The sequence below is a fragment of the Podarcis bocagei genome, assembly GCF_964188305.1.
Source record: "Podarcis bocagei genome assembly, chromosome: 14".
NCBI lineage: Eukaryota > Metazoa > Chordata > Lepidosauria > Squamata > Lacertidae > Podarcis > Podarcis bocagei.
Genome location: NC_138139.1, coordinates 55402798 through 55423587, shown reverse-complemented (window position 1 = coordinate 55423587; position 20790 = coordinate 55402798). Strand labels below are relative to the sequence as shown.

Genomic DNA, 20790 nt, shown 5'->3' with positions numbered 1-20790 from the left:
CCAGCCTGCGAGATCTTTGAGGAAGACCCTTGTCTCCATCCCTCTCCCCTTCCAGGCATGCCTGGTAGTGATGCAGGACAGGGCCTTCTCGGTGGCTGCTCCCAGGCAACGTTGGAACTCCCTGCCTAGGGAAGCCAGACTGGCTTCCTCTTTGTCCTTCTGCCGGCAGGTGAAAGCCTTCTTGTTCCAACAGGCTTTTGGGATCTGACTGCTCTTACCGCAAGGGCTAGTGCCGTGCTGCTTTTATTGTAATTATTTTCATGCTTTTAATAGATTTAAAGGTAAAGGTAAAGGGACCCCTGACCATTAGGTCCAGTCGCGGGTGACTCTGGGGTTGCAGCACTCATCTCGCTTTATTGGCCGAGGGAGATTTACAGATAAATAAACATATGTGGCACATATTTGTGGAAACAAAAGGCTCAGGATTAAACCCTACACAAATCTGGAGTCCCTAAGACGGTTGGATGATGCCCTTGACACCTCCTTCTGGCAACTCCTGCAGCCAAGAGTCTGGCTCTGCTTTCCTTTGGACCACATCAGCGCAGCCGGGAGCAGGGCCTTGTCGTCTGGCCAGCCCAGGACCTCCAGGCACACTGCCCGGCCTCACACCCCAGAAATGCATGCATAATTTTACTTCTCTCAATATTTAATTTTTTAAAAACATTTTATTCCGATGTTTTGAGCTGCTCTCATTTTTATCTGTAAGCCGACTGTCAGGGGGAAAGGCGGGCTATAATATAATAATAACAACAACAACAACTTCCATCTCGAGCGCAAGTGGGGTTGGGGGGGGTGGACCTGGCACAGAAATCAGCCGCCTGGCTGAGGCATCTGGCCTCCCCAGGAAAAGTAGGTCGCTGCGTCATTTTCCGTTTCCACAGGCCTGCGGCAGATGCAAGCCGGCAGCGGGAGACTCGTGCCAGCTGCCTCGGGAGAGCAGGGCTCATCCTGCGCCCAGGCAGGCAGGCAGGGAGCAAGAGTCTCTTCCCTGCTTGTGCCCCTCTCTCGACTGGGGCTTAACTGGGACTGAACCCTCTCAAAATAACAGCCAGGCTTAAAGGAGGGAATTGGAGAAGCCGGGAACAAGGGGAACCTGGAGACACACGAGCTAAGAGGAGGTGGGGATTTCAGGGCAGGAAATATGAATCTCAGGTACCTATAAACTGGCAGAATTTACTATATCATTGCAGGGGGCTATGACTCTATGACTTTTGCTGTATTTGTGATGATCAGCCTGTTCTTTTAGTTGCTGGTTTGCTGATAGCAGATCGTAATTGTTTCACCAATGTTTTGTTATTTATATTATATGATTTACGCTCGTAATGTTTTGTTGCTGTTATTTATTAAGCCGCTTTGGGATTCGCGTGAAACGGAAGCGGCACAGAAATACAGTCAAATCCATTGTATATTTATCATCACAAGCGTAACATTTGGTAAACTATTTACGTTTGCTGTAAATCTCCGACGGCACCTTCACGTTTCTGTTATGTAACGGCGGCATGAATTTAACGAAGTTTCTGAAAAGGAAGCTGGTGCCTCGCCTACCCCAACTTCACCCCATCGTCCCACCTAGGCAGGCTCCAGCCCTGCCCAGGTGCCAAGCTCACCTGAGTGGCAGCCCAGCTGCGAAACAACCCTCTGGGATCTCTTCTGGCTCTCCAAGGGCACAAGACCCAGCACACCTGGAAGGGGAAGGAACAAGACAAGTCACAGGGACACCAGATACATGCAATGGGGGGGGGGCAGATGGGTGCAATACATGAAGGGGGTGGGATTCTCAAACAGGGAACTCTCCCAGTCCTAATGGGAGACGTTGAGGCAACAAACATTGCTAGTTTTTTTCTATGCGGGGTAAGACTGCAGTAAACTGGGTTTTAACGCATCCCCAATAAACAGAATTTCACTTTTGTTGGCTATTTGCAGGTTAGTTGCGCTACAGAAGGCGTGCTGGGGAGACCACACATTACAAGGAACACTAAAATAACTTGTGCTAGGTTTGTATAACAAAAACTCCTTTTACAAAATATCAGTAAGCATGACCCAACCACCAACCTATCCACCAGGGTACTGAGACAGCTAGGTGCTGCTCTTTATATACTATACCCAACAGCTTAATTAACATAACTTAACAGCACCTGCTATACTTCTTCACAGCTGTAAAACTAGGTCACGTTATTTGCTCTGGCCTTTAAAGAAATACACATCTTGTGGAACAGTAATGAACCTTCAAATTTAAAGAGAACATTCAACACCTTTTAGTTCTTTTTGGGTTTCACTAATAACCTTTGGCATGATACTAGAACAGGCTTCCTCAACCTCGGCCCTCCAGATGTTTTGAGACTACAATTCCCATCATCCCTGACCACTGGCCCTGCTAGCTAGGGATCATGGGAGTTGTAGGCCAAAAACATCTGGAGGGCTGAGGTTGAGGAAGCCTGTGCTAGAAGCTGCACAAATGGACTTCCGGTCGGTGCCAGCGCTTAATGGCGGTCCTAGCTCCGAGCTCCGGAGAAGGACTGCTTCGCAAGTTCGGGTCTTACCCGCTACGGCGAGCGGGGGACCCCTAAAATCCCAGGCGCTGAAGCCTGAGAACAAGGAGACTCGGTGGGCACCTTCGCGCCCCCCGGTACCGTGAAAGAGCCTTTTTAAAGGCTACGGATCGACATCGGGAGTGAGCGCGGTGCTGAGAGTCGCTACCCAGCCTGCGAAGTGAAGCCGCGTCGCCATAAGCGGAGAGCGCCGATTCCTTCCTGAAAAGAAATTCGGACTGATTCCCCGTGAGTAAGAACTGAAAAATAACCGGGACTCTTTCATTTCTAAAAATTGGGCTAAAAACGGGGGAGATTTAAACAAAGGAAGTCTGCCTCCCCCCGACTGCATGAAAGCGAAAGCAACGGAACTTTAAGCCTGCATCCGTTTAAATCTGTCTTTTGATCAGCTAGACCGGACATTTAAACCTTTGATCTCCCCTCTAGCAAGCAGGGCAGAGGGGAGGTGAATCTGACCATTAACTGCATGACTTATTTGGAGGAAAAAAACATCTGCTGTCTCATCTGTTTGAATGTATGAAACGGTCTGCCTTCTTAGTACACTGAACTGACTTTTCCCTGTGAGGTGATACTTTGATACAAAGTTTCTACACTGCCTGACTATTGTATATCACAAGAAGAAACAGTATAAATTGGGCAACTGTGGCAATTTGAAGTTATAAGTATTTAGTAACATTGGCTTGGACTGTGTTATTTCCCTTTTTCTCACTTTTTGGACTGTCTCCTTTGTTTTGGTACTTGGAAATTTTGCTCTATGGCCATTTTGATTTGCTCCCTCTAGAGGATAAAGTAAGTTCGGCACGGCTTAAGACAGTGGAATTTTCCAAGGGAGAACAAATCCCGTGGGAATTGACCTTGACATGAGTGGCCCACAAGAAGAGATAGTCACAAGAGCCAAGATCAAGCAACAACAGCAACAACAACAGCTGCAGCTGCAACAGGCAAAGAAAAGAGGTTCAATCTCAGGCGCAACAGCCGGATCAGCAGGAACAACAGGTCAAGATAAAGGAGCAGCCGTCTCTATGGAAGCTGTGACAGAGGCCTTGCTCAAGATAAACCAAACCCTGGAGTCTTTGACAAAACAGACTTCAGAGAACACACAAAAATTAACAGAAATATCAGCAAGATTAAATCAGAATACAGAATCTATAAATAGATTGGTAGAGGAGAACGCCACCACGCGCCAAATTGCCGAGGAGGCCAAAGCCACTGCCGGAGAGACACAGGAGAAGCTAGAGCCCCTTGCCAAGAAGGTCTATGAGCATGATGCAACATTGGCCTTGTGGGAGTTACAGAGGAAAGAGAGAAATTTAAAATTAAGACTGATTCCGGAGAACGAAAGAGATAGCCTTGTGGAATACTTGACACGGGAGTTTGTGGATTGTTGGGACCTTGAGGAAGACGAATTTAAAATCACGACTGCCTTCAGATTGGGTAAAAAGCAAGATAGAAAGACACCGAGAGACTGTTTGATTACACTCAGATCCAAGGAGGAAAGAGACAAAATACTAGGATTACACTTCGAAAAGGCCCTGCAAATTGGAAATTCAGCTGTACAGATCTTTAAAGACATCCCAAAATACATTTTGGACTTAAGAAACTTTTACAAGGACTTGGTTCTCTTGCTAAAGAAGAACACTATTCGCTTTAGGTGGGAGTTCCCACAAGGACTGTCATTTGACTACAAGGCAAAGAAAGTGAAAATAAAGACAATTCAAGACAAAGACAAATTTTTGGCAAGATACCAGGAGGATTTACAGAAGGGGACTGTGGACGTACTTGCAGAACAGAGGAGAGCATTGGACATCTTGAATCTCTTGCCTGGACAAAAATCATTACCATCAGAAGAAGAGCAACAACTTGGAGCTGTTGGAGGAGTCTTAAGAAAATAACAAGATGGCTCTGCAATTCCTTAGTTGGAATTGTAATGGGCTCAATGGGCCTTTGAAGAGAAGACAAGTATTTCATATATTGAATAAAGAACAATTGGACTTGATATGCTTACAAGAAACTCACATAACCAGAGCCCATAGGAGATTACTTTCAAATAAAAGGCTAGGACAAGAATTTATTTCATCAGATAAAGTTAAGAAGAGAGGAGTTGTAATATATGTGAAGGAGAAATGGGCTCCAAAAATGATATTTAAAGATGAACAAGGGAGATATCTGGCTGTGGAGATACAAGTACATGGAGAAAAATTCTTAGTTGTTGGAATTTATGCACCAAATGAAGGCAAATCTGACTTCTTTAAGAGACTTCATGAAACCTTGACGGACTATTTGGATTATAATATGATAATCATGGGAGACATGAATGGCGTGGTCTCCACTAATATGGACAAGGCACAAAGACTAACAGTCACTAAAGAAGGGAGACTCCCTAAGACTTTTTTCGAAATGACAGAAAATATGGACTTGATAGACATTTGGAGAACAAGGAACCCTCTGGAGAGAGAGGGAACCTTTTTCTCCCAAGCAATGATGACCTGGACCAGAATTGACCAAATTTGGGTTACTAGTGGACTGGCTCCAAAGATTAAGAAAGTGGAAATCTGTCCAAAAACTTGCTCCGACCATAACGCCGTGAAGATGGAGATGAAACCCACAATATCTGGTCAATTTAGATGGAGAATGAATGACACCATCTTTCAAGATAAGGAGATTCTCACGAAGGCCCAAAAGACCCTAAAAGACTATTTTGAAATAAATTTGAGGACCGACGTGGAGAAAAGAGTGATCTGGGATGCAAGTAAAGCGGTTATGAGAGGATTTTTGATTCAACAAAATTCAATAAAGAGGAAAAAACAAAATGAGAAAAAAGAGAAGATCCTGGAAATGATAAAGGAAGGAGAGAGGAAATTAAGAACCAAACCAAAGTCTCAGGACATTTTAAGAGAGATCAAGTTATATCAAACCCAATATATGGAATTGATGAACCAAGAGATTGAATGGAAGATAAAGCAAATGAAGCAAAAAACTTTTGAATCAGCAAATAAATGTGGTAAACTTTTGGCATGGCAATTGAAGAAAAGGCAGAAACTAAATACAGTTACAAGTCTAGAGGTGGATGGAAAGAACATATCTAAACCCAATGAAATCAGAAATTGCTTTTTAAGTTATTTCAAAAAACTCTATACTCAAGGCCCGCAAAATGAAGAAGATATAGACAAATTCCTTGGAAGATATGGACTACAAAACATCTCTCAGCAAAGTAAGATGGATTTGAACCAGAGAATCTCAGAACAAGAGATAGAGGCTGCCATTCAGAATATGCAACTGGGCAAATCTCCGGGACCAGATGGATTGACTTCTAGATACTACAAATCGCTGAAGGAATGGTTGATTCAACCATTAAGAGAAGTTTGTAATGAGATCCTTGAAGGAAAAAGGGCACCTGAATCGTGGAAAGAGGCATACATTTCACTCATACCAAAGTCAGAGACTGAAAAGACCCAACTCAAGAACTACCGCCCAATATCATTGCTTAACGTGGATTACAAAATTTTTGCAGACATTTTGGCAAAAAGACTCAAAAGAGTTTTGATGGAGATGATTCATAAGGACCAAGCAGGCTTTCTCCCTAAAAGACACCTGGCGGACAATGTAAGGAATGTTATAGACATTCTGGAAAAGCTAGAGGTGAATATAAACACTAAAGCAGTATTGATATTTGTGGACGCGGAGAAAGCCTTTGACAATATTTCTTGGAGTTTTATGAAGAAGAATCTGCATAGGATGGGGGTAGGCCGGGGTTTTGAGAATGGTATGGCTGCAATATATTCTGAACAAAAGGCCAAACTGATTGTAAATAATGTGGTGACTGAGGAGCTTAAGATAGAAAAAGGAACACGACAGGGGTGCCCGATTTCCCCATTACTCTTTATTACAGTTCTGGAGGTCTTGCTGAATATGATAAGAAATGACCAGCAGGTTAAAGGTGTGCAGGTCGGAGCTAAACATTACAAGTTAAGAGCGTTCGCAGATGACTTAGTATTGACTTTGCAAGAGCCAAACACTAGTACGAAAAAGGTATTAGAAATAATACAACAGTTTGGCCAGGTAGCTGGATTTAAGTTGAACAAACTAAAAACCAAAGTTTTAGGGAAAAACCTAACAGATATGGAAAAGGAGAAATTTCAAGAGGAAACAGGTTTGACTGTGGTCAAAAAGGTCAAATATCTAGGGGTTTATCTAACATCCAAGAATCAGAATTTGTATAAGGACAACTATGAGAAATGTTGGTCAGAAATTAAAAAAGACTTAGAAATATGGTCAAATTTGAAACTGTCAATGTTAGGCCGAATTGCAGTAATTAAAATGAATGTATTGCCTAGAATGCTATTTTTGTTTCAGACCTTGCAGATTATTGACAAGATGGAATGTTTTAAGAGGTGGCATAAAGATATTTCGAAATTCGTCTGGCAGGGCAAAAAGCCCCGAATTAAATTTAAAATACTGACAGATGCTAAAGAAAGAGGGGGTTTTGCCCTGCCGGACCTAAAATTGTATTATGAGGCAGCAGCTTTTTGCTGGCTCAAAGAATGGATGCTCCTCGAGAATACAGACATCTTGGACCTGGAAGGTTTCAATAACGCCTTTGGTTGGCATGCATATCTTTGGTATGATAAAGTTAACAGTGCCTTCAAAAATCACATTGTCAGAAAAGCATTGTTCAATGTTTGGATAAGATATAAAGATCTATTGGAAAATAAAACCCCTAGATGGGTGTCACCAGTGGAGGCTAATGCTGTGAAAAAACTCAATATGGAGGTCGGATGGCCGAAGTATTGGGAAATCTTAGAACAGGATGGAGATAAGTTCAAATTACAAAGCCAGGAGAAATTGAAACATAAAGTGGAAAATTGGTTTCAATACCGTCAAATAATGGAATTTTTTAAACAGGACAGGAAAGTCGGCTTCCAGGTGGAAAAATCAAAATTAGAAACCGAATTGTTAGAACCTACCACTAAGAATTTATCTAGAATGTATAACTTGTTGCTGAAGTGGAATACACAGGAGGAAACAGTCAAATCAGCCATGATTAAGTGGGCACAGGATGTTGGTCATAACATTATGTCAGATGACTGGGAATGGTTATGGAACACCGGTATCAAATTTACGGCATGTAATGCCTTAAAGGAAAACATTATGAAAATGGTATACAGGTGGTACATGACCCCAGTCAAGCTGGCAAAAATTTATCATTTGCCCGATAACAAATGTTGGAAATGCAAAGAGACTGAAGGTACCTTCTACCACCTTTGGTGGACATGCCCGAAGATTAAGGCTTTCTGGGAAATGATCTATAATGAAATGAAAAAGGTACTTAAATGTACTTTTCCTAAAAAACCAGAGGCCTTTCTCTTGGGCATTGTCGGCCAATTGGTGTCAAAGAAGGACAGAGCTTTTTTCATGTACGCTACAACAGCAGCAAGAATACTCATCGCAAAGTATTGGAAGACACAAGATCTACCCACTCTGGAAGAATGGCAGATGAAAGTGATGGACTATATGACATTGGCAGAGATGACAGGCAGAATCCGTGATCAAGGAAAAGAGACAGCGGAAGAAGAATGGAGAAAATTCAAAAGATATCTTAAGGACTATTATAAACTTAATGAATGTTAGAGTGTTTTGGTTCTTAGGAACAAAGGGATACAGTGACATAAGGTTAGAATATAGAGATGACTAAGATGATGAAGGTTGGAAAGTAACAATTGGGAGTTGCTATAAAATTATGGACATTGGGATGCAGAAAGGGGGGGTATGGGGAAGTCTTAGAAAAGAGGTTTATGAAAATATGTTATGAAATTATACGTGTATGTTTGTTTTCTTAAGTGTTTGTTTGTTCTTTAAAAATTTCGTAAAACCAATAAAAATTTTATAAAAAAAAAAAAATAGAAGCTGCACAAATGTCCTGCAGGAAACAGCCACCGTCCCCAGAAACAAAGTCATTGTATGGGACACAACTGGGAAGATTCAAGGCATGTCCATGGGGAAGTTCTCCAACCCGATGTTCTAGAAAAACACACAAACACACACACACTGTGTTGGCACATTGCAACTCACAGGCAACTTAGCTAGACTCCTGTCTTGTTCATCTTGGTAAGTCATGTGGCTATATCTGTGTCAACACAACAGTATCAACAGTGTAAAGCTATGTATTGTGTTTACACTGAATTTTCTTTCTCGCACATATTCTGCGAACTGCCCTGAGACCCCCAGGTATAGGGCGGTACAGCAGTACCTCGGTTTACAAACTTAATCCATTCTGGAAGACTGTTCTTACACTGAAACTGTTCTTAAACTGAGGTGCGCTTTCCCTAATGAAGCCTCCCACTGCCGGTGCCCTTCCACCGTTCCGCTTCCGTTCTTAGACCGAGGTAAAGTTCGCAAACCGGGACACTACTTCCGGTTTTGCGGAGTTTGTAAACCAAATCATTTGTAAACAGGGCTGTTCTTAAACCAGGGTACTGCTGTACATTAATAATAATAATAATAATAATAATAATAATAATAATAATAATAATAACAACAACAACAACAACAACAACACAACAACAACAACAACAACAACAACAACAACAACAACAATAATAATAATAATAATAATAATAATACAAACTCTCTATATATAATCTAATCGCCAATTGGCACCTTAGGCCTGGGTGTTAGTGGTTGCTTCTTTACTTCTTTGTATTTTAAAGAACAAATCTCATAGTGGTTTACAACACATTAAAACATCAAATCAAACAACCCAGAATAAAACAAGGTAAATATTTCAGATCCTTCTCTAAGTGACATTCTGCATTCCCCAGCTGCCAACCTGGCATGCGGAGATCTCCATGTGGTCGCAGTGGGACCCACAGCAGTCGCAAAACGCGCCTGGTTCATTTCTAACACCGCAGGCAGCCCCTTGCAGGCCTCTGCCAGCGACTGAAGGAGCCCACAAAGGGCACTGCGGACCCTGTCCCAGAAGGGACCTCTGGATTCTGCACAGCCAGTGGCTGGAAGGGGCATCCAGCCCCAGGAAGCAGGGTGACTGGTGGTGCTAAGGAGAGCCTTTCCTCAGCAAGAGGGCCGCATTCCCTTAAGGACAGACTTCTGAGGGCCACACGCCAAGGGCAGGTGAGGCCGGAGGCCAAAGAGGGCAGAGCCAGAGCATTTTTTCTTAAAAAAATGTTTAGGGGTACTCTCATTTTCCTATTCATACAGTGGTACCTCAGGTTACATTCGCTTCAGGTTACATACGCTTCAGGTTACAGACTCCACTAACCCAGAAATTGTGCTTCAGGTTAAGAACTTTGCTTCAGGATGAGAACAGAAAACGTGCTCCAGCGGCATGGCAGCAGCAGGAGGCCCCATTAGCTAAAGTGGTGCTTCAGGTTAAGAACAGTTTCAGGTTAAGTACAGACTTCCAAAACGAATTAAGTACTTAACCCGAGGTACCACTGTATTGAAATACCTCCCCTCAATGAGGCCAAACTTAAGATTCACAAAATGTTTAGGGGTATGCGTACCCCTAGGGGGAAAAGCACTGGGCAATGCAACTGGCGCAAATCAGGCCTGTGTGTAACCTCTGGCTGCAGAGAAAGCCAGAGGTTTCTACACCCTTGCTGCACCCAGGCAAGGAAGAGGAACTTTCTCAATTCAAGGCTGTGTTCTTGGGGGTTGGGGATACAGCAGGGCTGGCAAGGGAGGGGCCATGAGCTCCAGAATGAGAGGCCGGCAAGGCTGCATTCAGCACCCCTGAAATGAGGTTCTGCACCCCTGCCTTACAACGGTGCCCAGTCCAGGTGAGTCCCCTTGGGACAAGAGTTCTCCAACCCCAGCTCCTCAGGCGAAGGGGGCAGGCATCTCTCCTGCTCTTCCCAAGAGTTTCTAAGGCCTGGAGACACCGGGAGGTGCAAGCAGGAACCTTTGGGAGAGGGTAGGGCATGAAGGGAAGCCCAAGCCCACCAGCAGCGGCAGGAAGCAGGAATGGCAAGGTGGCACACCCATCCCTTCCTCCTCTTCTTCCTCCTTTTCACGAGCCTCCTGGGGATGCCTTATCCCCTGGCAACTGGACCTCCCAAGGAGTTTCCCATCCTCGTGCAACTGGGACTCTCCCTGCTGCCAGGTGCCAGTTCTCAACAGTTCCCACATGCCTGCACAGGTTGGCGCAACCTCTCTGCCCGGTCGAAGTGCACCGTGCAAGCGTGCCCCACGGAGAGTAGTGGAGCCACCCACTGCAGGGCAGGGCAGGGCCTCGCCTCGCCCACAGCTTACCTGCCGAGTCTGTGTGGAAGGCGATCCAGCGGCCGCCAGCCTTGATGTGGTTCGCCGAAGCAGCCGGGAAGCCGGCTCGGAGGTCTCCAATCCAGGCCTGCAACACAGGAGAGAGAGAAGGCCCAGCTGAAGGGAGGGGGAGAGCCATTCCCTGCCCCACAGCTCAGTGGGGAAAGGGAACCACCTACAGCTTTGCCACATCCTTCTCCCCCAAACCAAAGCTGGGAGTAAGAGAGGGAAAGAGACACTGCAGCTTCCTCTCTCGTTCCTGCAGAGCAGCAGGGATCTTCTTGCAGAGTCAGAGGAGGAAAAGCATCTGCACCCCAAGCCCAGGGGCCAGAGAGGGGTCCTGCGCCCGTCCCAAATCAAAGACTGTATAGGGAAGCTTTTAATGTTTGATGTTTTATCGTGTTTTTAATATTCTGTTGGGGGCCGCCCAGAGTGGCTGGGGAAACACAGCCAGATGGGCATGGTATAAATATATTATTAGTAGTAGTAGTAGTACTATTATTACAAAGCAGAGGGCCGCCCCCCCACAGGGAAGTAGAGGAAAGACTGTGAGCTTTTGCAAAGGGGTTGCCAACTATTACCAGGCACCCGAAAGTGGAAAGGACATGCCCAACGGAGCAGTGCACCTCCCCATGTGCTTAGTGCAATCCGTGAGTCCTTCTGTCCTTATCCCAGCCGGGAAGAGAGCCAGTGTGTACATTCCAACACATGTGTGCAGTGTGCGGCCCATTTTGGGAGGATGGGGGGGGGCTAACAGATTGAGGTTGAATCCTGACAAGACTGAAGTACTGTTTTTGAGGGACAGGAGGTGGGCGGGTGTGGGGGACTCCCCGGTCCTGAATGGGGCAACTGTGCCCCTGAAGGACCAGGTGCGCAGCCTGGGAGTCATTCTGGACTCACAGCTGTCCATGGAGGCACAGGTCAATTCTGTGTCCAGGGCAGCTGTCTATCAGCTCCATCTGGTACGCAGGATGAGACCCTACCTGCCTGCGCAGTGTCTCGCCAGAGTGGTGCATTCTCTGGTTATCTCCTGCTTAGACTACTGCCATGCACTCTCCATGGGGCTACCTTTGAAGGTGACTCGGAAACTACAACTAATCCAGAATGCAGCAGCTAGACTGGTGACTGGGAGTGGCCGCCAAGACCGGTCCTGAAAGACCTACATTGGCTCCCAGTACGTTTCCGAGCACAATTCAAATTGTTGGTGCTGACCTTGAAAGCCCTAAACGGCCTCGGTCCTGTATACCTGAAGGAGCGTCTCCACCCCCATCGTTCAGCCCGGACACTGAGGTCCAGCTCCAAGGGCCTTCTGGCGGTTCCCTCCCTGCGAGAAGCCAAGTTACAGGGAACCAGGGAGAGGACCTTTTCGGTGGTGGCACCCACCCTGTAGAACAGCCTCCCATCAGATGTCAAGGAAATAAACAACTATCTGACTTTTAGAAGACATCTGAAGGTAGCCCTCCCTCCCCTTTGCCTGTGGTCTCCTCCACCCCAAACTGCACGAGAGGAAGACAAACTGCCAGGCAACGGAGCTCCCAGAACTTCTTCTTCCTCCGTCCACATCCCTCCCTGCAGCTCCCTGGTGGATGGTGCTCCAGGCAGATGCTCAACAGGGAGGACTAAAGCCTTACATTATATGTTCCTAGAGCAGAGGGGAACCAAGTCAAGGCTGACGTGTGCGCAGCTTCTGTGGCCAAATTCCAAAGCCTCAAACTTTGACGTGGAAGAATTGTAGCAAACGCAGCTTCTCCCATCACTGGATCTGAGTGGTGGGAGAAGCTGCAACTCCCAGAATTCTCCCTTCCTATGAAGAAAGGACCAGGAAGACCTGTGGGAGCTGCTTGAGAAGGCGCCATGTGCTCCACACCATAGCGACACTTGGGGGGGGTGGCTGCTTCAAGACGAAAAGTGGGTTAAAAAAATGACACTGAGATTATGCGCGGGAATTCTCCGCATGCCCCAGCTCTGCCCACCTGCCCTTTGGCGCTCACTCTCCAGCAGCAGCCCTCAAAAACTGCACAGCGGCAACACAAAGGGAGGCTTGTTGGCTGCCTGGTTTTATTCCGCTTAAAAATAGGCTCTTTCATGCAACTTCTGCTACACACACCAGGCAAGCAGTGCTCCCACTTTCAGCAGGCAGAGGAGGTTGCCCAGGCAACAGAAAGCCTGACATTTCCCTGGTTCTGCAATATTATATTATATTATATTATTAATAATAATTCCTGCAATCATTGAAATTTCAGGGCATTCATCCGGTTCTGGCCTTTAGCCCGGAGAAGTCATCCATGCTGCGTTGCTGGTGCCACCACACAGGGGGCCCTGCAGAGAGCTCACAGTCCGAACCGCATGAGGCATCAAATGCAAGAGGGTCGCCGCCTAGACCCGCAAGAGGGGGCAGAGGGAAGGGGGCAGGGGGCTCAGGCTGCCCCCAAGACTGTAAGGGGGCTCCCTCCCAAGGCCTGTGCTCTTCACAGCCAGCCACTTTGCTCTGCGCAAACTAAAAAGTGACACAATTTTGGGGGCCTCCTGGACACCCAAACATCTGCCTGGTTTGTGGGCGGGGCCCTGGAGGCCACCCCAAAATGCTTCCCCTTAAGGAGGGGGCACAGCCCAGTGGGAGGACACCTGCACTGCATGCAGAAGATCCTGGGCTCAGCACCCTGTTGCAGGAACACCACTTCTTATTAAAATAAGCACAGAATTTCAAAGCTGTTTGAGCCTTTTCACGTCCACTTTCCCAGCCTCTAAGCTCCTGTCTAAGAGCAGCAGGGGACGAGGAAAGAAGCCCAAGACGACCGCCTGTCTTAGAGACCCCCCCCCCCGTGGACTAGCTGGGCCAAGGCCTGAGGCTCAGGATCCAGACCCCCCCCCTCCACTCAGGATGAGGGCAAATGGAAACGGGTTGCCCAGGGTTGCCCAAAGCAGATGAGAGAGGGCGCAAGGCTGCGGCACTCCCCAGATCGCAGGCAAAGTAGCAGCTCCTGGGGGGGTTTCCTGCCCCCCCATCCTGCTTTGCAAGGGGTTAGACTAGATGACTCTGGTGGTCCCTTCCAACTGTACATGATCTATGGGACTCTCCGTCCTGGGAGGTTTTGAAGCTGAGGTTGCGTGGGCGTCTGCCACGGATGCTTCCGCTGAGATTCCTGCTTTGCCGGGGGTCGGACTAGATGACTCCGGGGGTCCCTCTCAACTCTACAATGCTATGATCATCATCATCATCCCATCGGAGGGAAAGGAGGCGGGGCTTCAGCCCAAGGCAAGCTCCTCCCCCCGCCCCCCGATTCTGCAGGCGCCACCTTCCCCCCTTGGCCCCCGAGGAGGAAGCCGGCTGCAGACCGGAGAGCAGCTGCGCTGTGCACAGGATGGGGAAGGGAGAGCGGAAGCCGCGGAAGCCGCAAGGCGCGTCTTGTGACCCACGCCCAGAGCGCGGCTGCCGACGCCCCGAAGGCGCCCCACCTCTTCGGCGGCCGCGGCTCCGAAGGGGTTAACCCCGAGGGCGCCCCCGCTGCTGCTGCCGCCGCCGCCCTGGGCAGGGGAAGGAAGGAGTGCCCGGGCGCCCGGGGGCGCGCAGGCTGGTGGGCATCGGGAATCCCCGGGGGCGCCCCCGGGCAGAGGGTGCCAATCGGGAGCAGGGCATCCCGGGGGTGGGTGGGGAGATCGGGGGCAGCGGAGCCAAGACCCCCACCCCGGAGGCAGGTGCGGGCAGGGAGGGCGCCTGGGGTTGCTCTCCGGGCGGGGATCGGGGCCCTTCCCGTCGGGGCGCCGGCACCCACCTCCTTGCGGGCCACCCTGGCCTCCGCGTGGCGGAACTTGGACACCTTGAAGCGATTCATGCTCAGCCTCCCGCCGCCGCCGCCGCCCGGGCTCCGATCCGAATCGCCGCCAAGCCCCGCCCGGCCGTCCCCGCCTCCTCCTCCTCCGCCGCCTCCTCCTCCTCTGCCGCCGCTCCGGGGACTGGGCACCATCCGGCGCCCAGGAGGAAGGAGGAGCCGGGCGGAGGGGCGCTTTCGCCCGGCAGGCGCCGCGCAGGTACGACGGTGGCGCTTCCACCTGGAAGGTTTGGGGAGAAAATCCTGCCTCCCAGTCCAGCACACGGGGCTCTCGCGCTTCCCACGCGCCCCAGTTTGATCCTGACAACAACCTTGCGAGGTAGGCGAGGCAAAAGAAACCCACCCAGCCGCCAGAGGATGCCCTGGCGAGCTGAGAAGGGATTTGTTTATGAACGAAAAGATTAGGCACCGCCTTTGTGTCCTAGAACCTGACGCTCAATTTTAAAGCCATCATTTAAACAATCATTTTATTTACTTATTAAATTTTAGATACCGCTCTCCCTCTGTGGAACCCTGGGTGTCTTGCAGCAAGAGCAGGGGTCAGAAAGCTTTTTCAGCAGGGGGCCGGTCCACTGTCCCTCAGACCTTGTGGGGGGCTGGACTATATTTTTTTGGGGGGGGGATGAACGAATTCCTATGCCCCACAAATAACCCAGAGATGCATTTTAAAATCTACTCATGTACAAACACGCTGATTCCCAGACCATCTGCGGGCCAGATTTAGAAGGCAATAGGGCCGGATCCAGCCCCCAGGTCTTAGTTTGCCTACCCATGAGCAAGAGTTTCTTACAGTGGCGTAGCGTGGGTTCTCAGCACCCGGGGCAAGGCAAGTAATTTGCGCCCCCTAACCCGTGGATTTTAGCACTCGAGTCTCTTCCGCCCCCCCCCCGATGTTGCGCCAGGTGCAGCAGGCCCCCCTGCACCCCCCACGCTACGCCACTGCTCCCACCACAAGTCTTCAGGACAGCCATCCGAAGGCTCTCCGCCCCACCGCCAGGCTTCGGAGGAGGTCCGAGGACAGTGGGGTTCCTGCTTCCTCGAGGAGGGCCGGCCAAACGCGCCCCCCAAATGTTGCGCCCGGTGCAGCCGGCACCCCTGGCACCCCCCACGCTACGCCACTGGTTTCTTAAGGATCTGAGGTGGGTGGACTGGAAAGTCCTCCATTCAAATAGGAGGCGAGCCCTGAGGGTGGTGGTCTCCCAGGCTGGCGTGTTGAGCAGGGTGCTTTACAGAAGCGAGTTGTGGGCCACTGGCAGCCATCAGCAGCAACTGGCTCAACACTTTCCACACGTGGTGCATCAGGAATATTTTGGGCATCACGTGTGGCAGGACAGAGTCTCAAAGAAATATGTGCTCTCTCAAGCCTCAGCGACGTCCTACTCTGGCTTGGTCATGTCCACAGAATGGAAGGTGGCAGACGATGGCAGTGCCTGGAGACAGGCGGTCAGGTCATGCACCCACAGCAGTGACCAGAGGAGGAATGACCGCTGGGAGACCAAGCAGAATAGAGTGGCACAGACAGCATCTTAAAAAGCAGAGACATCACCTTGCCGACAAAGGTCCATATAGTTAAAGCTATGGTTTTCCCAGTAGTGATGTATGGAAGTGAGAGCTGGACCATAAAGAAGGCTGATCGCCGAAGAATTGATGCTTTTGAATTCTGGTGCTGGAGGAGACTCTGGAGAGTCCCATGGACTGCAAGAAGATCAAAAGTATCCATTCTGAAGGAAATCAGCCCTGAGTGCTCACTGGAAGGACAGATCCTGAAGCAGAGGCTCCAAGACATTGGCCACCTCCTGAGAAGAGAAGACTCCCTGGAAAAGACCCTGATGTTGGGAAAGATGGAGGGCACAAGGAGAAGGGGACGACAGAGGATGAGATGGCTTGATAGTGTTCTCGAAGCTACCAGCATGAGTTTCACCAAACTGCGGGAGGCAGTGGAAGACAGGAGTGCCTGGCGTGCTCTGGTCCAGGGGGTCACGAAGAGGCAGAGACGACTAAATGACACAACAACAACAACAACAACATTACTTCCCATGATCTGGACACTAGACATCTGTTGATGCAGCCTAGGAAAGAATTATCTCCCCCCCCCCCCCGTGGCATCGCACTGTTGACTCCTGTTAAGCTTGTGATCCACCGAGACCCCTAGATCTTGTTCCCCTGCACTAACCTGACAATTTTCCCTATTGAAATTCATTTTGTTAGTCTAGACCCCATTGCCCCCAGATTCTGTCTTCTGTGGTATTAGCTACTCCTCCCAGTTTGGCGTCATCTGCACATTTGATGAGCACCCCCTCAATTCTTTCATCAAAACACAGCACTACCTTTCAAAGAAATGTTTATCAATGACAGCCAGCAATATGCTATACGGCAATTAAGTTTTATTTTGTTATTTATTGTATTTATATGCAACATTTCCCCCCCAAGGAGCTTCAGGGCTGACTAGGGATTTGAACCTGCGTCTCCCAGGGCCTGGTCCGACACACTAACTCCTTCGCTACACTGGCTCCAACCAGATAAAAGTTGTCAAATCGCTTTATTGAAGAGGGTAACTAAACAGATCAACAAGATTTCCCTTGCCCCTGCCCCTCACGGTATGCTCTGGGAGGACTTGCTGGGATAGATGGAAAATGTCATTCTGTATCCTTGACATGAATGCCCATGACGGGGTGAGCTCCCGTTGCTCGGTCCCTGCTCCTGCCAACCTAGCAGTTCGAAAGCACGTCAAAGTGCAAGTAGATAAATAGGTACTGCTCTGGCGGGAAGGTAAACGGCATTTCCGTGCGCTGCTCTGGTTCGCCAGAAGAGGCTGAGTCCTGCTGGCGACATGACCTGGAAGCTGTACGCCGGCTCCCTCAGCCAATAAAGCGAGATGAGCGCCATACCCCCAGAGTTGGTCGCGATTGGACCTAATGGTCAAAGGTCCCTTTACCTTTACCTTTATCCTTGACATGGAAGGGGATTTTTTACCTAAAGTGAGTTGGAATGGGGATGTATTCCGCAATGCTAATGTTGTTGTTTAAAGCAGCAAAAATGTTTGTTTGTTTTTTAATTGGGCATTGGTATTTACAGAAATGGCCAATGTAATAGAAAAAAATGAAAGGGGTAAATACCTGTGTTAGCTTTACTGGCAATCGGGAGAGCAGGAGCATCAGGAAGATATAAAAGATTATAAAGGATTATTACATCTTTGTTGATGAGAGCTAGAAGGTTGATCACTAGGAACTGGAAGCCTGCAGACAAAACAATCTCCATTGGGGCTTCTGGTGTTCAGAACTGTGGTGTATAGCAGTGGCTAAAAAGTTGGGATATCGGATAAACCTGGCAAAGGGCAAAGCAAGGGGCATTCCAGTCTTTATGTGACTGGGCACAATTCCATTCATTGCGCAACCAAGAACACAGGTGCCAGCAGCTATCAAGCCGGGAAATGGCCTGATTTCACAGTGAGGCCTTGCAAAAGGATGGCATATTTAACTTAGGTAAAATGAAACAGGGCGTAGACACAACTCCCGGTATCCTGAAAACCCATCTGCCACAAGATAGGGGGGAAATGATGTAACTGTGTTCAAGGAGCCTCCTGGGTGTTGATTGATTTAGATTTATTTTTTCCTTTGATCATTTTATATGCTGATCATTGAATTTTGTATCTATTTTTTTGGATTTTTGGTTATTAAACATGTTTACTTTTTTAGGAGGGAAGACAATATAGATTTAGATTTGGTGGACAGAGTGCCTGAAGAACTATGGATGGAGGCTCGTAACATTATACAAGAGGCAGCAACTAAAACCATCCCAATGAAAAGGAAATGCAAGAAAGCAAAGTGGCTGTCCAACGAGGCCTTACAAATAGCGGGGGAGAGAAGGCAAGCAAAATGCGAGGGAGATAGTGAAAGATACAGGAAATTGAATGCAGATTTCCAAAAAATAGCAAGGAGAGACAAAAAGGCCTTCTTAAACGAGCAATGCAAAGAAATAGAGGAAAACAATAGAATGGGAAAAACCAGAGATCTGTTCAAGAAAATTGGAGATATGAAAGGAACATTTCGTACAAAGATTTCCAGAATAAAAGACAAAAGTGGAAAGGACCTAACAGAAGCAGAAGACATCAAGAAGAGGTGGCAAGAATACACAGAGGAACTATACCAGAAAGAAATGGATGTCTCGTATACCTCAGGTAGTGTGGTTGCTGACCTTGAGCCAGACATCCTGGAGAGCAAAGTCAAATGGGCCTTAGAAAGCCTTGCTAATAACAAAGCCAGTGGAAGTGATGATATTCCAGCTGAACTATTTAAATTTTTAAAAGATGATGCTGTTAAGGTGCTACACTCAATATGCCAGCAAATTTGGAAAACTCAGCAGTGGCCAGAGGATTGGAGAAGATCAGTCTACATCCCAATCCCAAAGAAGGGCAGTGCCAAAGAATGCTCCAACTACCGCACAATTGCACTCATTTCACATGCTAGCAAGGTTATGCTTAAAATTCTACAAGGCAGGCTTAAGTAGTATGTGGACCGAGAACTCCCAGAAGTGCAAGCTGGATTTAGAAGTGGCAGAGGAACCAGAGACCAAATTGCAAACATGCGCTGGATTATGGAGAAAGCTAGAGAGTTCCAGAAAGACATCTACTTCTGTTTCATTGACTATGCAAAAGCCTTTGACTGTGCTGACCACAGTAAACTATGGCAAGTTCTTAAAGTAATGGGAGTGCCTGATCAGCTCATCTGTCTCCTGAGAAATCTCTATGTGGGACAAGAAGCTACAGTTAGAACTGGATATGGAACAACTGATTGGTTCAAAATTGGGAAAGGAGTACGGCAAGGCTGTATATTGTCCCCCTGCTTATTTAACTTATATGCAGAATTCATCATGCGAAAGGCTGGGCTGGATGAATCCCAAGCCGGAATTAAGATTGCCGGAAGAAATATCAACAACCTCAGATATGCAGATGACACAACCTTGATGGCAGAAAGTGAGGAGGAATTAAAGAACCTTTTATTGAGGGTGAAAGAGGAGAGCGCAAAATATGGTCTGAAACTCAACATAAAAAAAAATGAAGATCATGGCCACTGGTCCCATCACCTCCTGGCAAATAGAAGGGGAAGAAATGGAGGCAGTGAGAGATTTTACTTTCTTGGGCTCCATGATCACTGCAGATGGTGACAGCAGTCATGAAATTAAAAGACGCCTGCTCCTTGGGAGAAAGGCGATGACAAACCTAGACAGCATCTTAAAAAGCAGAGACATCACCTTACCAACAAAGGTCCATATAGTTAAAGCTATGGTTTTCCAAGTAGTGATGTATGGAAGTGAGAGCTGGACCATAAAGAAGGCTGATCGCCGAAGAATTGATGCTTTTGAATCATGGTGCTGGAGGAGACTCTTGAGAGTCCCATGGACTGCAAGAAGATCAAACCTCTCCATTCTGAAGGAAATCAGCCCTGAGTGCTCACTGGAAGGACAGATCCTGAAGCTGAGACTCCAATACTTTGGCCACCTCATGAGAAGAGAAGACTCCCTGGAAAAGACCCTGATGTTGGGAAAGATGGAGGGCACAAGGAGAAGGGGACGACAGAGGACGAGATGGTTGGACAGTGTTCTCAAAGCTACCAACATGAGTCTGACCAAACTGCGAGGCAGTGGAAGACAGGAGGGCCTGGCGTGCTCTGGTCCAGGGGGTCACGAGGAGTCGGACACGACTAAACGACTAGACAACAACAAAGGTGGCCTGCACGGCATAGCTCATAGCTTCTCTGAGTTATTCAAGCCCCTTTGCCACGGCAAGGCAGAGTTGGTGTGCTCTGGTCCAGGGGGTCACAAAGAGGCGGACACGACTAAACAACTAAACATCAACAACAAAGGTGGCCTGCACTGCAGGGGTCATGCGTAGTCCAGCTGTATGGGTGTTCCACATCCCTGGGGCCAGTACATAATAAGAAGGTACCGTCTCTTGCGCTAGCCAACCTTCTTGAACTTACCAGGAGAGAGCAGACACACAGGGCATCTGGAGCTGATCAGGATCATACGGGTGCAAGCTGTCATTCCGACAGCCTAGCCGCATCTCTTCCTGTATTTCCTCGACTCCTGACCACTTGGTTTGTTATGGTTTTGTCTGTTGTCGATTCAAGGTGCTC

At 48.1% G+C, this 20790-nt stretch overlaps 1 protein-coding gene across 1 annotated transcript in view; it reads right to left on the bottom strand.

Moving 5' to 3' along the window:
- LOC308573626 (coronin-7-like) overlaps positions 1 to 14974 on the bottom strand; it is a 108442-nt gene extending 93468 nt beyond the window's left edge. Inside the window, exons 1-3 of the mRNA XM_081170751.1 lie at positions 14600 to 14974; positions 10818 to 10914; positions 1608 to 1682 (exon numbers count right to left, since the gene is read on the bottom strand). Coding sequence (XP_081026877.1) covers positions 1608 to 1682; positions 10818 to 10914; positions 14600 to 14791 — 364 coding nt within the window. The 5' untranslated portion in view covers positions 14792 to 14974. The remainder of the gene's footprint in view (positions 1 to 1607; positions 1683 to 10817; positions 10915 to 14599) is intronic.
- Between the last annotated feature and the right edge of the window lie 5816 nt (positions 14975 to 20790).